The 17512-nt window shown below is 36.2% G+C and overlaps 2 protein-coding genes across 3 annotated transcripts in view; both read left to right on the top strand.

Annotated features, from left to right (window-relative positions):
- Window positions 1–12814, top strand: part of TF (transferrin) — a 48779-nt gene extending 35965 nt beyond the window's left edge. For both annotated transcript variants that reach the window (XM_051985572.1, XM_051985573.1), the window contains 4 exons: window positions 2637–2704; window positions 6060–6244; window positions 9794–9983; window positions 12593–12814. In XM_051985572.1, the coding sequence (XP_051841532.1) occupies window positions 2637–2704; window positions 6060–6244; window positions 9794–9983; window positions 12593–12627 (478 nt within the window). In that variant the 3' untranslated portion in view covers window positions 12628–12814. The remainder of the gene's footprint in view (window positions 1–2636; window positions 2705–6059; window positions 6245–9793; window positions 9984–12592) is intronic.
- A 2123-nt stretch (window positions 12815–14937) lies between these two features.
- On the top strand, window positions 14938–16295 carry NDUFB11 (NADH:ubiquinone oxidoreductase subunit B11). The gene is made up of 3 exons (XM_051985576.1): window positions 14938–15162; window positions 15822–15952; window positions 16125–16295. The coding sequence occupies exons 1-3, from the start codon at window positions 14953–14955 to the stop codon at window positions 16249–16251; spliced, it is 468 nt and encodes a 155-aa protein (XP_051841536.1). The 5' UTR covers window positions 14938–14952; the 3' UTR covers window positions 16252–16295.
- Window positions 16296–17512: the final 1217 nt, after the last annotated feature.

Below are 17512 nucleotides of genomic sequence, written 5' to 3' on the forward strand. Positions count from 1 at the left end.
CCCATTTCCTTCACCATCACCATAGCAGCAGTTTCTGTTTTTTATTGTCATTATTCCAATTTCAAGAAGCCTATATCACAATGTAGAGAAATCAGTGCTTGCTTCTTAACCTGTGAAGACAGAAGTAGCTTTGAAAAGATGTTTTTTGTCTTTCTTCCAAAAGGGATGGGATTTTTTTTTAAATTATAGGATCACAGATTTAAAGCTAGAAGAAAAATTGGAAGGCACATGGTTCAACTCTTTGATTTTACAGATCAGGAAACTGAGGTTAAGAAGGAGTAAATGGCATACCTAGGGTTATACAACTAGCTAACAAGTGTTGAAGACAAATTTGAATCATGTCTTTCTAATTGCATGTCTAATGGTCTATCTACCATGTTTTACTGTACTGCCTCCCAATTGAAGTCCATTAACTCCCAGGAAAAATCCATTAAAGCCCCCATATAAGAAATAAACAAACATATTCAGTGTTGTTTTTGAGAGAGAAATATTAAACATTTTAGCAACCAATCTTTTAAATTAAGAACAGAAAGTATTCTTTCAACAAAAAATGATGTGTCCTTATTACAATTAATAGAATAAATAATGAAAATAACTTCAGTCATTGTGATGGTCAGTTAAGAAATAGAGGTGGGAATAGAAATGGAAAGAGCAAAATTCATTGAGAGATAGACACAGAGAGACTGAGACAAAGAAAATACAGACTAAAGAGAGCATGAGAAGAAATAAAAATTAAGCACTTAAATATAGCCACACACAAAGGAACAATGTTTCATGGAATAACATCCCCACTTCTTTGATTTTAGAATATTATTCCTTAATCTAAAGAATTGGAAGCCATGAAAACAGAACGAATACCAAACCTATAAAAGACATAATATGATTTTGTTTTACTAATCAGAATCTCCCTGTGTTTGGAGGTCATAGATTTTGAATTTTGGCTACCACAAAGTAGTGTAAAGATGTCATTGAATAAATATTTCAAATGGATAGAATGATAAAAAATAGCTCCTAATGAAACCTAGATTTATCAGAAGAAATAATAAGAATTATGTCTCAGATTAATTTTTAACAGGACTAAGAATGTCATTTCATTCCTCATAAAACTATTGTACAGGAACAAGAATTCTGATAAAAATCTAAGAATTAGATTACCTATTTTTCTTGCAAACTTTAACACATTGTATAAAGCAACCAGACAATATGTCTTTAGTCTCTCAGTTAATATCAGTAATATATTGATTTATAAAAATTAAATTTAAGAGGAAAAGAGAGAGACTGTACTTTCATTTGGGAAATTGTGCAGTATTTCTGATAACCCTGTCTACTCCCTTCCCCTTCCATAAGAATTTCCTCTTGAAACAAAATCCAACAATTTTATAGTATCAGAGTTCTCCCAGAAGTGCTCTGTGACTATGAATCATGGAATTCTCATGTCTGAGAGATTAAAACTATAGATTATCCAAAGGGTAATGGAGAAAAAAAAAGATAGAGCATATTATGAATGATGAAAGGCATAAAAGATATCCAGGCTACATATGGATGGAAAAGGTAGTGGACCAGCAAAGTACAAGAATGAAACACAATTGATGACCTGATGCTATCAGTTCCCCATGTAATATTAAGAAATCAAGAGGAAAGTCTTCAGATAGTTGGACAGAATCCTTGGGAAGAAATTATAGAAGGACCATGGACAAGTGTTGGAATCCTTACTAACTGCTAACTAATTAGAGTTGATCTAATCTTACAAGAAGATTTTGGCCAGAACCTGAAACAAGGTACTAAGTAGAACTAATTAATACAAGGCTTGTGTTCACACCTTTACTCATTGGAGTCCACAAGTATGCTAGCTTCACAAAGTACACTTTCTAACTTCAAGGGAGTCCACATCTCCCATAGTGCTCTCTGGTCCAACGAGCTTTAAGGGAGGTGTGAACTCATTGAACTCCAATGAGTAAAGGTGTGGACACAAGCCTTGTATTAATTAGTTCTACTTAGTACCTTGTTTCAGGTTCTGTCCAAAACATCTTCTTATAAGATTAGATCAACTCTAATTAGTTAGCAGTTAGTAAGGATTCCAAGATTCCAACATCACCCCCTGTTGCATAAAATAAAAAAAGTATGCTTAAATTGCTCTTTACAGTGATGGAGGTGAGCATTCATAACAAATGAAATCATGCATATAATGAAATAGTATAGAAATGTGTCATAAATAATGCATTTTCGATATATTTTTTAAAGATTTCAATATAAAAGCCAAATATAAACCTCAAATTTTTATTTAAGTAAAAGTTACTGACTGCAAAAATTTTAGAAATTTTTTTAATGTAAAAAGCTTAGTGGAAACTTTTCCTTTTCATCTTTGTTTTTGGTGACAGTCTTGGATTGTTTTTATTATTGCTAGGAAGATGAAAAGCATTATATGTGCAAAATGGTTCCTTTAAATGAAAGGTATATGATCCTAAAATGAATTGTTCTTTAAGGAAAGAAAATAACATCCTAACACTGATTTTCTCTCTCTTTCTTTCACCTGATCCTCTCCTCTCTTCTCTCCTGTCTTCTCCTCTTGTATACTTTCCTCTCTTTTTTCCCCTCTCCTCCTTTCTCGTCCCCTCTCTTCTCTTCTTTTTCTATAGGTGTCTGGCTGAGAATAAAGGAGATGTTGCCTTTGTGAAACACAGCACTGTCCTGGAAAATACAGATGGTATGTCATTGACTATACTTTTATCTGCCCTAGAATCATATTATCCAAAATATATTGATCTCTGTGAAAGTCAGTTAAGTATATGAGAAAGTTTCATGAACTCTTCATCTTTGTGGCTCTAGGCACCAACATTTTTCTTTTTCTTTCTTTTTTTTTTTTTTTTGCTAAGGCAATTGGGGTTAAGTGACTTGCCCAGGGTCACACAGCTAGGAAGTCTTAAGTGTCTGAGGTCAGATTTGAACTCAGGTCCTCCTGACTTCAGGGCTGGTCCACCAACATTTTTCTTGAAAAAAACAAACAATAATAGGCCTAGATGACATGTTCAATAAATGTATAGATTTTATTTACAGATCAGCAAATTTACAGATTAAACTAAGAAGGATAGTTATCATACTTAGATTAGAGTCAAGATACAAATAGGTCTTGAAGAGTTAGGGTACTGAGCTAAATCTAATTATTTTAGTTCAAAAAGTAAATTTTACAAATAAAGTATTGAGAAAGGAGACATTGTGAGACAATAGCTGTTCTAAAGGGAGCTAGAGGTTTAGTTGACTTTAAGGCTGATATGAATCAGTAGTGTGATGGGGCAGCTGAAAAATCTAACTTATTCTTGGGGTGCACTGAGAATAGCATAATTTCCAGGATTAAGAAGGTGATAGCTCCTCTGTATTCTGTCCTTATCAAATTATATCTGAAGTACCTTGTAAGTTTCTGGACACCACAATTTGAGAAAGACATTGATAAACAGCTAGAGAATACCTAAAGATCACCCAAGATAGCCAAACCAAGCCAAATGCTTAATATGTAAAAAACAATTTATTAAGCACTGGGAGACATAGAAACACATACACATACACCCCAAACTCATAGTTCTTCATCTTAAGGAGTTCATGTTATAATGGGGGAGACACCATGCAAAAAACTATGTATAAATAAGAGAAAAGATAAATTGGAGGTAATTTAAAAATGGTCGAGTCCATAGCAAATGAGGTTTGATTCAAGGTGGTTATACTTATCTTGGAGAAGAAGAGACTCAGGGAAAACATAATTGTCTTCAAGAACTTTAATGGTCTCATGTGGAAGAGGAAATGTGTGGACTTACTCTGCTTGACCCCAAACTAGGAACAATAGGAACAAAATTGTAAGTAGATCTAGATTTGATATAAGGAAAATGTTCCTAAGGATTAGAGCTATCCCAAAGTGGAATAGTATACTTGAGAGATGGTAGTTTCTCTGTCCTTGAAGGTCTTCCAATAGAAACTATATGTGGCAGATATGTGATAGGAAGAATTTCTCTGAGATACATGTTAGACTGTGGGTTGATTTACCAATTCTAAAATTCTGTGATTCCATGAGTCTTTACATGAAACTTCTAAAATTCTATTTGGCAAGCATTTATTAAATACCTTCTTTAAACAGAGCACTTTCCTAGGTGCCAAGGAGTATAGTATGATACAGTGAAAAAAGGAACCAAAGACAGAGGATTTGGATTTGAATTCTGGCTCTGTTATTTTCTTATATACTTATATATGACTTTGAACAAATTATTTAATTTCTCATTTATAAAATTAATGAGTTGGACTAGATCATCTTTAATACCACTTCCAGTATTAATACTATGATTCTATGACATATGCAGCTTGGATAAGAAATTTTTCCTGTTCTTATGCAGCTTGTATTCTAGAAGGGTGTTAAAACATAAATGAGCCAGGCATGGTAGTGCATACTTGTAATTAGCTACCAGAGAGGTTGAAAATAGTGACTATCTTGAGCTTGAGAATTCTTAACTGAGATATTGGATATCATTACAAGATTTGGTATCAAAATCATAAACCCCCGGGGAATGAACCACAAAATTGTCTATGAGGTGTAAACTAGCTAAGATAAGAAACAGGGTAAAACTTCTGTGCTGATTAGATGTGTGATTGGGCCCAGAAGTTGTCCATACAGTTCCAACCTAGCAAAGAGATAGATAAATGGAAATACTTATTAAATGCCTCCTATATGCCAGACATGTAGATAACTGCCTTAAAATCTCTCATTTTATCCTCACAACCTTGTGAGGTAGGTTCTATTATTACTCATTTTATAGATGAGGAAATTTGGGCAGGAAGATGTTAAGTGACTTGCCCTAGAGTTAAACAGCTAGCAAATATATAAGGCTACAGGTTTTCCTGTCTTCAGGTTCAGGACTTTATAGATTATGTCACCTAGTAGTCTCTAGAGACATACATGAAAGTGAGACTTAGCACAATCATTAGCATCACTGCTCTATCCACTCACCCACATAGAATCATGGGATAATAGATTGAAAGCTGAAATAGACCTTCAAGGACATTGATTCTAGCCTCTTCGTTTTAAAAATGAGAGACTAAGAGACTAAGCCTGGAATCACAGCTAGTAAGCATCTCAAAAAGGATTTGAATTCAGGTCTTTAGGACTCCAAACCTAATCCTCAATCTACTATAACACCTTGCCTCTCAAACACAGAATCTCAGCATTGGAAGGGACTAAGAGATTATCCAATCCCACCCATATCTGAACAAACATCCTTTAAACGAATCACCACTCAGCATATACTGGCAGACCTCCAGTTTATTCTAATCTTCTAATTATCAATAGGAAGCTCTTCCATTACAAGGCCCAAATCGACCTCCCTGCAATATTTACCCATTGTTCCCAAAGGTGCCCTCTGAGCAGAACAATTCTACACAATTCCTCTTCTGAATGAGGTCCCTGAAGGGACTTGAAGACAGCCATCTTCTATTTCCATGGCTCAATGAGTCTGTGGCCTACAGACACAATTCATACCATATCTAATGTCCCCTCACTCTCGAAAGTACCAGGAATTTCTGCAGTTAAGCCAAGCACATGCACATTCTAACTCAGGAGAGCAGAGGAGCTTCAGGTGGGAACAATTGTATGGGACTGATTATGATGGGAGAGGAAAGAAAGATAAGAGAAGTAGTATATTAGAAGACAGAAGAAAAGAAATGGGTGAACAATAAGAAGAATTAAGAGCAGTAATTCTGTTCATAGTTCCTGATGATCTAGATAAACTCTAAGTTACTGAGATGACAAACCTTATATAGAGGATGGAGAAGTAGAAAGATAGATGACTTATTGGTGGTACACTGTCTAATGAGAGTTGGAGGAGTTTGCTTCTGAAGTTATTTCCTTGTAACTCTTAATCTATAACTTGTAACCTAGATCTAGCACAAATATATGGACTTCTATGGCCCAATATGTCCTATGCATAGATACTGATTATCACTCATGCCATCCCTATAGATTCCCTCCTCAAGAGAGCAAGAGTTGAGATTTTTGCTAATCATGAACTCCATTCTCTCTACAGGCCAGAACAAAGAAAGCTGGGCCCAAAACTTAAAGAGTGGGGACTTTGAGCTATTATGCCTAGACGGGAAACGGAAGCCTGTGAGAGAAGCTAAAGACTGCCACCTGGCTCAGGTCCCAAATCACGCTGTGGTCTCACGGCCAGACAAGGCAGCCTTTGTTCGCCATATACTGTTGAACCAACAGGTGTGTGGAATTTAGGGTGTCAACAACAACAACAACAATAACAATAAGAATAATATTTATTTTTATATATAATGTGTATATATAACATAATATATAATAATATTTATATATTTAAAGTTTGCAAAACACTTTACAAATATTTTCCCATTTTACCTTTGTAACAACCCTGATAGGTACCATTATTATCCCCATTTTACAGATTAGGAAACTGAGGCAAACAGGGGTTAAATTACTTGTCCAGATGCAGCCTGTAAGTGGCTGAAGTCAGATTTGAAATCAGAACTTCCTGATTCCAGGTCCAGTACTCTATTCCCTGAACCATTTAGGAGCTTAAATTCAGGTTCAATTAAATTCAACAAATATTTATCAGGTACCCTCTGTGGGACAGGCATTGTCCTCATTCCTAAAGATAAAAAGATTTTAGCACTTACTTTCAAGGTGCTTCCATTCTGTTTTAGGGAAGAGATAAAACATGTACACAAATGAGTAAAAGATATTTTGTGGAGGGACTCAGTACTAGCCAGGGTTTGGAAAAGTCTTCACAGAAGAGGTGATACCTAAGTTGAGCCCTGAATGAAGATAAAGAGTCAGAAAGGAAAAGTTAAGAAGGAAATATGTTCTAAGCATAAGGGGTGGCTTAAGGTAATGCACTGAGGAAGAAAATGAAATGTTCAGTTTGGGAAACTGGAATCTGATTTGGGTAAAATGAAGAATATTTAAAGGGGAAAACAGCGGAACAAGATCAAAAGATACATTGGTTGGAATAAAATTGTAGAGGGCCTTAATGCCAGGCTAAAGCATTTATATTTTATTGTCAAAACAATATGGAGCAAGCAAAGTTGTCTTTGAGAAAAGTGTCATGGCCAGTCTCTAGCTTGAGGGACCATTTTGACATTTATGTTAAGGATGGATTGGAGAGGGGAGAGACTTGAAATGCTGAGGTTAATACAATAATTCAAGTGAGAAGGAGGTGATGAGGGCTGGAACTAAGGTGATATCTAATTAGTGGAGAGAAGGGAGTAAATTTTAGAAGGAATGAAGGTGATGAAGAATTGAGGAATAGTTTTTCTTTTCAGGTATTAATGGAAAGCAGTATATTATGCCACAAGTGGAATAGGTAGATCCTTCAAAAATGGAAGACAAGAGAAGGTCTCCAATTCCAGTTTCTGAGAGGTCTAGGGCCCTGGAACTCTCATGTTACTTAGGGCCACAGTTGATAGAGAGGAATGGGTTTCAGGGAAGGATGTTTATTTCAGCAGTTCTTCCTTTCTCTTCAGCAGCAACCCCTATTCTAAAAATTAAATATAAATAAATAAATGTATATATATATATATAAAATATCATTATATTATCTTCATTTTCTAGTATATTCCTCTCCCTTTCCTGCCCAGCAAATCATCCCATGTAACAAAAAAACAAAAAAGAGAGAAAATCAGTTGAGCAAAACCAATCTATACAATTGAGTCTGACAGTATATGTTATATAACCCTACTTCAGGAAAAAAAAAAAAAAAGTGACATTCCTTCATTTTCTGATTTTTCCAGGAGCAAACTTCTTACAGCTTCCACTTTATAAATGAATGAGATTGAAATCAGTTAACAGGTCACAATCCCAATGACATAGACTTTTCCCTACTTAAGCCTGAAAACAAAGATTGCAATGATCTCTATATGTACAAAGAGAAAATTACCTTTGTGACTAGAGAGCAGAGGGGCATTGAATCTCCATCACTCTCTTGAGCTAGCTGGAAGACTGAAAAATTCACCTAAGGTCTCCCTCTAATCATTAGGTCCCTCCCCAATATATATGAGGGCAGTGTGTCTAACTTCTTGCTAGAGGCTGTGATAAGTGTGGTTATGCTTTCTGATCTGTTTTTTAATCAAATAGTTAATATTTATAATTAATTATAATTATAATTAATAATAGGCAGATAACACTTTACTAGCATGGAAAAGCTAAAACCCTTGTAATCTGAAATCTTTCTTAATCAACAACTATTAGAACTACTATTCTGAGAAAAAATGATTATTTCTTTCATATTAATGACCAATTATTGAGTTAGGATTGTTTTCCCCTTTCTACTTCCTCATGCAGAAATCAGCCACTTGGCAGGTTATTCAGCCAACGTGTGAACAGACATTAATGATAATGATACTGTATTAACTTTTTACTTAATCTAGTTCAAATCCCACTCAAAGGGAAAGCCCATTGTGTTCTATTCAGGCTTGAGAATGGGGGTCAGGTGTAGATCCTTTGTCTAGAATACTAGGTTGAGGTGGTCTGGTAAAGAAGAAAAAACAAGAAAATAATCTGAGGTCTTCTAGCCTCTCATTAAAATAGGTTCACCTATTATTATGTTATCCATCGTTCTCATTGTTAACCAAGTCATTTGGGAAAACTCATTCTTCTAAGGGTATATAAGTGTCAAGAAGCTGCCATGACCCATTGTTGGTTCACAAGAGCCACAAATGAACAGTCCTTTTATTAATTATTTGCTAGCCATAATTTATCCAGAAATTATGTCTCTGAAACATTTTTTACATCAAAAATCCAAGAGTAGCTTTTATACCTCAGAATATTTAACCTATCACTCTGCCTATTAATTAATAAATTCTTCAATAAGTTCTTGTTAAACACTGTAAGGCAGTATGCTAGGTACTGAGGATACAAATATGAAAAATAAAATAATTCTTGACGTCTAGGAGCTTACATTTTAATTGGGGAGGAGGAAATACATATAAAATATATAAAGCATAACTAGCTAATAAATACAAATATATACAAAGTCATTAAAAACAAGGTTATTTGGATAGGTATACACCAACTGTCAAGGATTAGGAAAGGCTTCATGCAAAAGAAAATACTAAGTTACATCTTAAAAGAGAAGAAGGATTCTATAAGGCAGAAAGTAAAGGAGGAGTATATTCCAACTATGTGGGGCAGTTTACAGGAGATGATTGAAGGATCATCTAAAAAGCCTCTCTGCACTAAATAAGTCTTTGCCATAATATTGTCCCAGTCTAATTCTACCATTCAGTCCTTTTGGAATAAGGTATTTTGTCTCTAGAAGAGCTTTGTTAAAATGCCTCTGAGTGGGATAAGCATTCATTTAAGAGATGGATTGGCTGTCAGAGACAGGATGGAGATTTAGGACAGGTAAGTTCTGATGGAGAGATGCATTATTAAATTTTTTTTTGAATTTCTCTTTTTTATTTTTTTAATTTAATTTTTATTTAATAATTACTTTATATTGACACTCGTTTCTGTTCCGATTTTTTTTCCCTCCCTCCCTGATGCATTATTAAAATTAGAAAAATTGAAGGCAGGCAAGTCTGACTGGGTGAAGACTTAGTACTTATTATTTATAATAAGTAAGAGACATTACATGAGAGTCCAACACACTTATGAATAAAGAAGGAAGACCTGAAATTAACTGGGTAGGAATGAGAAGGGAAAAGATTATATCAAGGTAAAGAGAGACAACAGATGAAATTTCCCATAAGTTTAATCCCATGGACACTCACCCATATGTATTTCCATTTGATACAGGACCTCTTTGGAACCAATGGAACAGAATGGCAGATGTTCCAGATGTTCCAATCCAAAATCAAAGATGTCCTGTTTACAGACAACACTGAATGCTTGTCAAATGTTCCAGACAAAAGAACCTATGAAAAATATTTGGGACCAGAGTATATCAAGGTCATTGAGTCTCTGAGAAAATGCTCATATACTTCAGGTAAGTACAATGAAAACTCAAGGGAGAAATCAGGAATGTACAAACAAATGCATCTTGAAGGAGCATGGATGTCATTAAGCAAAATAAATGTATTTTGAAGATTTATTTTGAGCCCAACAGTATATTAGATGTAGTGAAGACAAATAGATGGAAATTTACATATAATACTTACTTGGAAAATAGCTGGTAATGACAGAGATTGACCGGCCCTCTTCATATCTTTTGCTTATTCTTCTGAATAAGCAATTCTACTGAACCCTTGCTTCTCAGTTTACCCTAAGGTTGTCCTTTAGTTGGATTTGTACTGGCAGAACCACTATAGAGGAAAAGGGATATAGGAAAGAAAAGTGAGTTACAACTCCCCAGCTCGAAAGATATGCCTTTTTTTATTCATTCCACATATTCACATCACTGACTTTGTTGGCAACTCATTTTCACATTCATTTCCTCACACTCCAAATGCAGATGATTCATCCAGTTCTTTACTCAAGACCTTCAGACTTCTAAGAGAAAATGAGAGAAAACCTGAAATACAGATTTCAGATTTTTTTCTCTGAAATGTAAATAACTTATTTCAGAACTTAAAGATCCTCATTATTGTTTCTGCAGGATTCTTTTCCTGATAAAGAAGTGAACAAAAGGGGAGGGACTCCCCTTTTTCTTTACTTTTTGTTCCCTCCATCACTACCATCAAGAGGGAAAAACAAATCCTTAGGAAATTTCAAAAGAGCTGTATGTTTATGTGTTATCAATAGTAAGATAGGGAAAAAGAGAAATTTTGATTCAAAAGCCACAAGTGTTACAACTGAAAGAAAAAAAGGGAGATCAATTTGGGGAGACCTCAGAGGAAAGGATATGTTAGCTCAGAAGTCTTCTCAGTTTTAATTGGGTGGGAGTTGGATGGAAGGATGGGTTTTATCTTCTTATAAAATATTTGTGACTATAACTTACTTTTGAAACCACACACACACATACACACACACACACACACACACACACACACACACACACACACTCAAATACACACATTTTAAGCCAAGCCTTTACCCAATTACAACCACTACCCAAGCTATAAAAGCCAAAACCAGTGACTTGGAGCTGGAAGAATCCTGGTACAACTGCCAGCAAAAGAGGGACAGGAGAGAAGAGTCTCAGATTCCACTGTTGAAGGAAAGTATTTTTGGTACTCTAAGCTGGAAATTAGATTGTACCTTTAGAACCACTGTTCCACAAAAGATGAAATAGTACTGAATATACTTTAGAAGTACTGAAGGTAATTCAGGCAGGTCTCCAAAGTTAAGTCATGTAAAACATGACTTCTTTGAATTCTAGTGCTTTCCTTACTTGATTATCTCCAATTTATCTTGTATGCAGCTTATTTAAATAAAGTTACTTGCATGTTGTCTCTCCCTTTGCATCCCTTGAGGCAGAAACTGCATTTTGTCTTTAGAGCTTATCACAGTGTCTGGCACACAAAAAGTTCTTAATAAATGTTTATTGACTAACTAAATGTATTCTGAATTCTAAATAGCTGATATGAACTTCTGGGCACAGTCTATTTGCAAACTGGGGACTGACTATCTATATGGTTTTTGCCTGAAAGAACTTTGTAGATAAGTAGAAGAAGCAATATACATGGAAATAATTAAGGGGAATAAAAGAAAATACATAGAAAACTGCTAAATTGGGTGGTACAGAAAATAAAAGCAAGGAAGACTTCTATTCTCTGGTGTACCTGTGATCTTACTGATGTGAGTATCCCACCAATAGTCTAGATTGCTATCCATCATCACTTTGGCTCTGGGGAGACAAAAGGCATAAAGATGGAGATTTATATTGATACCTTGTCTATAAACATCAATACTTTCTCATTTTGCATCACTCTTTTTTTTGTTCAATCATTTTTCAGTCATAAGTGATTCTTTGTGACCCATTTAAGATTGTCTTGGCAAAGATACTGATTTGCCATTTTCTTCTCCAACTCATTTTACACAAGAGGAAACTGAAGCAAACAGATTTAAGTGATTTGTCCAGTATCATACAGTTAGTGCCTGAGGTTGAATTTAAGCTCATGAAAATGAGTCTTCCTAATTTCAAGCCCTGTGCTCTCTCAACATGTGATATATAACTGCCCTTCTTATATCACTCTAACTATAAATTTTCAACTTGGAGTTCACCCATCATGGTGGGGTTGCCTCTATGAATCCTGGCATTTTATGATAACCAATGAAACTGACCATGAGTTATTCATTATTCTCATTTCATGACAGATTCGTCTCTTTTTTGTAGTTACATTTTTTTCTGATGACATCCTTTATATTGCTTTATATATTATTATTATTATAATGAGTACCTTGAGAGCAAAAACTTTCTATTTTCTATTTCTTCATGCATGTACATTGTAGGTACTTAATAGTTTTCATTCATTCATTCTACTGTACAAGTCTTAATTGTTGTATATATGTTTATACATAATATATTGTAACATTAGTGTCCACTAAGCTCCTTTCTATTATTCTTTGAGTAACTCATGACTTTAATTCTTTGGAGACTTTTAGAGTATTCAAATAGTATAATATAAATAATATTCTGCTCATTCTGCTCCACAGACCTCCTGCCTATCTGCGAGTTCATTAATCCTTAGAAACCAGAAAAGTGGGACAATCTTCCAAATGGGCTTACAATCCAGAATGCCTCATTACAAATATGATGGAGGCCTCTCTCTTACGCCTTGTTAAAAGATGATTTCAGATTGGCATCTGGGTTAACTTCATGAATCTTCATGCTTATCTGCTGTCATTTAAGCAAGAAATAAAAGTAAATGAATATCATTCTGTGTGTCTTTCATCTTTTACAGTTTCTTCATTTCTAAGTTTTCCACTATAAACCACTATAATCCCCACACTGAACTCTATAGTTCTGTACAACTGGGGCCTTCCTCAGAATTTTGTGGATTTTTTCCTTCATCATCCCTTACAGTGGAAGCTAGAATACCCCAATCAAGTCACCTGCATAAAACTTAATTAAGTGATTCTTGAGAGATGGTGTTCAGAGGTGTCAAATTTGTACTCTAGGCAAAACTCAATGGCTGCCCAAATTTTACTAAAACCTAATTGTGGAATGTTAATAAAATAAATTTAAAATATAATACAACATAGGAATGCTAATTTGTTTACTAAATTCATCTGTATTTAAGTTTGACAATAAAGTAGTAGGTAGATTCTAGTAGTTTGGACTTCAATCCATTAGTATAAGAACTCCCAGCTGGGAAAGTATTCTAACAAAGTAGTTTCTTTATTTGTAAAGCAATAGTAATAATATTTATAACACTTATTTTTCAGGATGATTTTGAGTTGTCACCATATAAATGTGGTAAATCATTTGCAGTCCACATTAACAAAAATGTAGGAATAATTAACATATTCAATTTTGCTTGTCTAGCACAATGCCTGGCATATATTAATGTGATATTTAAAAATTTTGACAGATATAATTTCTGAGTAATTAAAATTTTATTGGTAATGGTAACCTTTTTTGTAATAAAAAAAGGTCAGTAGCACTCTCCAATGTCAAAGATAATCATGGTGACTGGTTGCATGGTTTATATACCTGAAAAAAAGTAAAGTTAACTAATTAGAGACTATTACAATGAGAAGTAGGCTCACTCCAATGAGGGACTGACATTAGACAAAGAGACCATTATTATACCGAGACCACCCCTAGTCTTGGGAAATCTAAGCAGAAATTCATTTTAGATAAGATTTCTTATATAGTTGGATGGGATCAGGATTGAGGAAAAAGTTAGTTTAACTTTCAATTAATTCAACTGAGTTTTTTTTTAAAAAAGATTTTAGAAAAAGGAGATAGCCTAGATCTTCCCAAATACTGGGAAATTTTGGATTCCAAAATTGGGATCCAAAAATTGGAAAATGGGAATGTTTTCTCATTAGACACTTAAGTATTTAATTTGATTAATGCCTGAAGTTCTTAAATGTTTTTCTCTGAAATAGAATAAGCCTTCCTTCTTGCAACCTAATTCACCCTATTGTTAATTAAGCAAAGGTAAACTACCTCCTAATTGTCTCAGTTAACAAAAATTCACCAGTTTAATTATTGAGCTTTTGCTATATGGCTGGCATTTACCACTATTTATTGGTTTTGAGATAGTCTGGTAATCCTTATCCCAACATCCCTTTCTCTCTGAAATAAGCTAGGGCAGGAAACCAAAACCAAGGTTCATTCGCTCTGAACCTAAAAAATCTTGCAGGAAGCTGTAACTGAATACGGCAGCAATCTATGGATAAGAGGACAGGTAGATTAAGGAAGGCAGTGGTCAGAAGCATAACAGATTCTTGAGCGGATCAAGGTTAAAAAAAAGGGGGGGGCGGGGTGGGGAGAGGCGGAGAAGATAAGTATAGAACAAGGAGTATAAGAGATGGAGGAAAATATAGAGTTAGCGATTATAACTGCAAATATAAATGGGATGAACTCATTCCTATACAAGATCTCAAGCTATGCTACAAGGCGATAATAATTAAACACCAGCCACGGCGGGTTGGGAATGAAGGACAGCGCTGCTAGAGCCCCCAGGAAGGGGAGACCCCGGCGCCACCTCCAACCAGCTGGTCAGGACGCCCTAAGGACCCCTGGAAGAAGCAGCTCCAGGAGGGCAGGATGCACGCACATAGCTCTGCGCACGGCTTCCAGAGTCTCCGGTAAAACGTCCTCGCCCTACAAGGGCATGGACTCTCGCAGCGATTGGTAGGAACGGAAGATTAAAAGACCCATCTTCCGGCAACGTGTTTGCGGCCCACGCCCATCAAACGCGCTGTCAAATGAGCCTGAAGTGGGCGGGGACGGTGGGTGACGGAAAAGCGAGAGCAGTAAGGGCTGGTAGGCGAAGGGCGCCTGCGCAGTAGGCTGTTCCTGTCTTCTTCCCTCCTCCTCCTCAGCCAGTAGTTCTGGAGCCATGGCGGCCGCAATGGCAACTGCGGGGTTGTTGGGGATTTGCTCTCGGAGGTTGTTCGGGGCTGCACGGAGGGTGCCGGCCGCCGCTTCTCTCCGCTGGATCTCTACCACGACCGTGGTCTCCCCGCCGGTGGAGGAGAAACCGGTCCGGGTACCTGAAGTTCACTGGCAAGAAGACCCAGATAAAGAAGATGTCAACCTTTATGAGAAGGTGAGGGGGCGGGGCTAGGGAGCTGGAAGAGACTTAGGGGGAGGGGCTAAGGCGGCCTGAGAGCTAGAGTTCCTGTTTTAGCTTACTCTTTCCCCTGCATCTTTACTTGGGGCTTGTGCCCTCCCTTGTCCACACTCGGGCATCCCTCCTCTTCCTGGGTCCTTAATTTCTTAAAATTAAAAGCTCTCATTGGTCTGATCAGCCATAGTCGGAGACTAACTCGACTCTAATACAATGATGGCATTTTGGCCGTCTTCGAAAACGGACAACCAACCATATTAAAATCAATTAATTAATCAAGGACCACTCGAGTCAATTAATGCAAGAATTTTTAAAACAATTTTTGTGATTTCTACTACCCTATATTATCACTTCTCTATTTGCAGTTATACTTTAAATCCACGTAACTACAAGCAGCTGCAGTTTTGCTCTCAAACATGTTCATCCTGTCTATGCCTTCTGGTTATATACTATCACTTCTCTTTGTGCAGATACACTTTAAATCCATATAACTATAAGCAGATGTAATTTTGCTCTCAAAAATGTTCATCCTGTCTCTATGCCTTGTGGTTAAAATAGCATGCATTGTGTCACTTGGCACAGCATGCTCCTTAGAAAAGTGTATGTGCCTTCTAACTGACTGCATCCTCCATACGCAGAATCCGGAGACCCACGGCTTTGATGAAGACCCTTTCATAGACATGTGGAACATGAGGCTCGTGTTCTTCTTTGGCTTCTCTGTTGCCATTGTCCTGGGCTCCACTTTTGTGGCCTATCTTCCTGATTACAAGTGAGTGTGGATTGGGGCAGAAGAAGATGAGAAGAAGGGGTCAGGGCAGGCTTCCAGTCTGGGGTCCCTTCTCCTTTAGTTATCTGACTTGTGGGATGCAGATTCAGATCTGCACCCTGTCCTTGCAGTCTGGTCCTCACTGTTCCTCTCCTTTCATTGTCCTCTTCCACAGGATGAAGGACTGGGCCAGGAGGGAGGCTGAGTACCTGGTGAAGCTACGGGAATCTCAGGGCCTTCCCCTTTTGGATTCCAACTATTTTGACCCCAACAAGATTATTTTACCTGAGGATGAGGACTAAAGTAAACCCCGGCTATGAATAAAGTGATTCTGATTCTGTTAGTACCTTTTGGTGTGCGTATTGAATGTTAAAAGTGGATAGGAGAATCTCTGGGTCTTTCTCTGTCTTTTGTCTCTGTCCCTGTGTTTTTTTCCTGTTTTTAGCTCACAGAAAAAGATCTGGGCAAGTCACTTGGGTTCACTTAATTTAACTTCAGTGATTTGTAAAGTTTCCTCAACTTTAAAATAAGGACTTTGAAAACAGATAGCTTCTGAATCCCTAGTTCTCTGATTCTCAAATAACAAGATGGTTAAGTTGTCCAAGACCATATAATTAGATATCAGTACAACGGGAACTATAACTATATAATCCTAATATCTACTCTTTTTTCATTGTAACACAAACTAAAATCTTGATCGACTCTTAGTATTCTTCAGTCTGCAAATACACATCCCATTTCCCCTATATCTGATTATCCACAATAAAGTATATCTGTGCCTTTATTTGCTAATGGGTAATTAGGTGGGGGTGTTGTATGAAAGAATTTTATAGATTCGTTTGGGAGGAAGCAGTATGGAAAGAGTCCTGGACTTAGAGTCAAGGGCACTGCAATCAGTTTCTCCTTTGACGGCCTATTACTTGTGTACCTTGAACAAGTTACTTAATTTTGTAGGAGCCTCTGTTTTCTCATCTCTAAAATTAGGAGGATGGCTAGAAAGATGCTATCCATCTTCAAAGAAACAATAGGAGGAAATGAGCATAGTATTGTTTTATATATGTGTACATATATGTATGTTTGTATTACATGACTGTATATATTCATGCTTAATTGTAGTGTTTAGGGTGGGGAGGGGAGGCAAGGAAGAAAAAATAAAGTAAAAAGTGCACAGCAGAAAACAGAAGACACAAGGAAGCAAAGAAAAGCTGGGCAGCTTTGAAAACAATGTATAGTATTGTTTGAAATAGAAATTCGTTTTATATTGAATCCTTTCTATGGTCTGTTGTGTACATGCAATGTTTTGGGGTTTTTTTTGTTTTTCTTTTAAGTGTAAAATTTAAAAAGTTGCCCAAAAAACCCCACAACAAACCCCCTAAAACTGGGTTTGCTTAATCACTCCATTGTCTCCTGGAATGAAGCTGGAATGTTGGAATGGTAGGATGTCTAGTTTTAAAGGCATCTTCTCAACAAAACATGATGATATTTTTGTTTTGCTTTAAATATTTAATACCTCTATATTTTTATGCCTGTTTGTTATTTTTATCAATCTTAGTATAAAGAGTC

The sequence above is a fragment of the Antechinus flavipes genome, chromosome 3 (genome assembly GCF_016432865.1).
Source record: "Antechinus flavipes isolate AdamAnt ecotype Samford, QLD, Australia chromosome 3, AdamAnt_v2, whole genome shotgun sequence".
Taxonomy (NCBI): Eukaryota; Metazoa; Chordata; class Mammalia; order Dasyuromorphia; family Dasyuridae; genus Antechinus; species Antechinus flavipes.

What these genes read in the sequence shown, in the direction of transcription:
- NDUFB11 (XM_051985576.1), top strand. Translation starts at nt 14,953, where the DNA reads ATGGCGGCCGCAATGGCAACTGCGGGGTTGTTGGGGATTTGCTCTCGG. An exon ending in ATGTCAACCTTTATGAGAAG is followed by an intron (nt 15,163 to 15,821) that starts GTGAGGGGGCGG and finishes CTCCATACGCAG; the next exon opens with AATCCGGAGACCCACGGCTT. An exon ending in GCCTATCTTCCTGATTACAA is followed by an intron (nt 15,953 to 16,124) that starts GTGAGTGTGGAT and finishes CCTCTTCCACAG; the next exon opens with GATGAAGGACTGGGCCAGGA.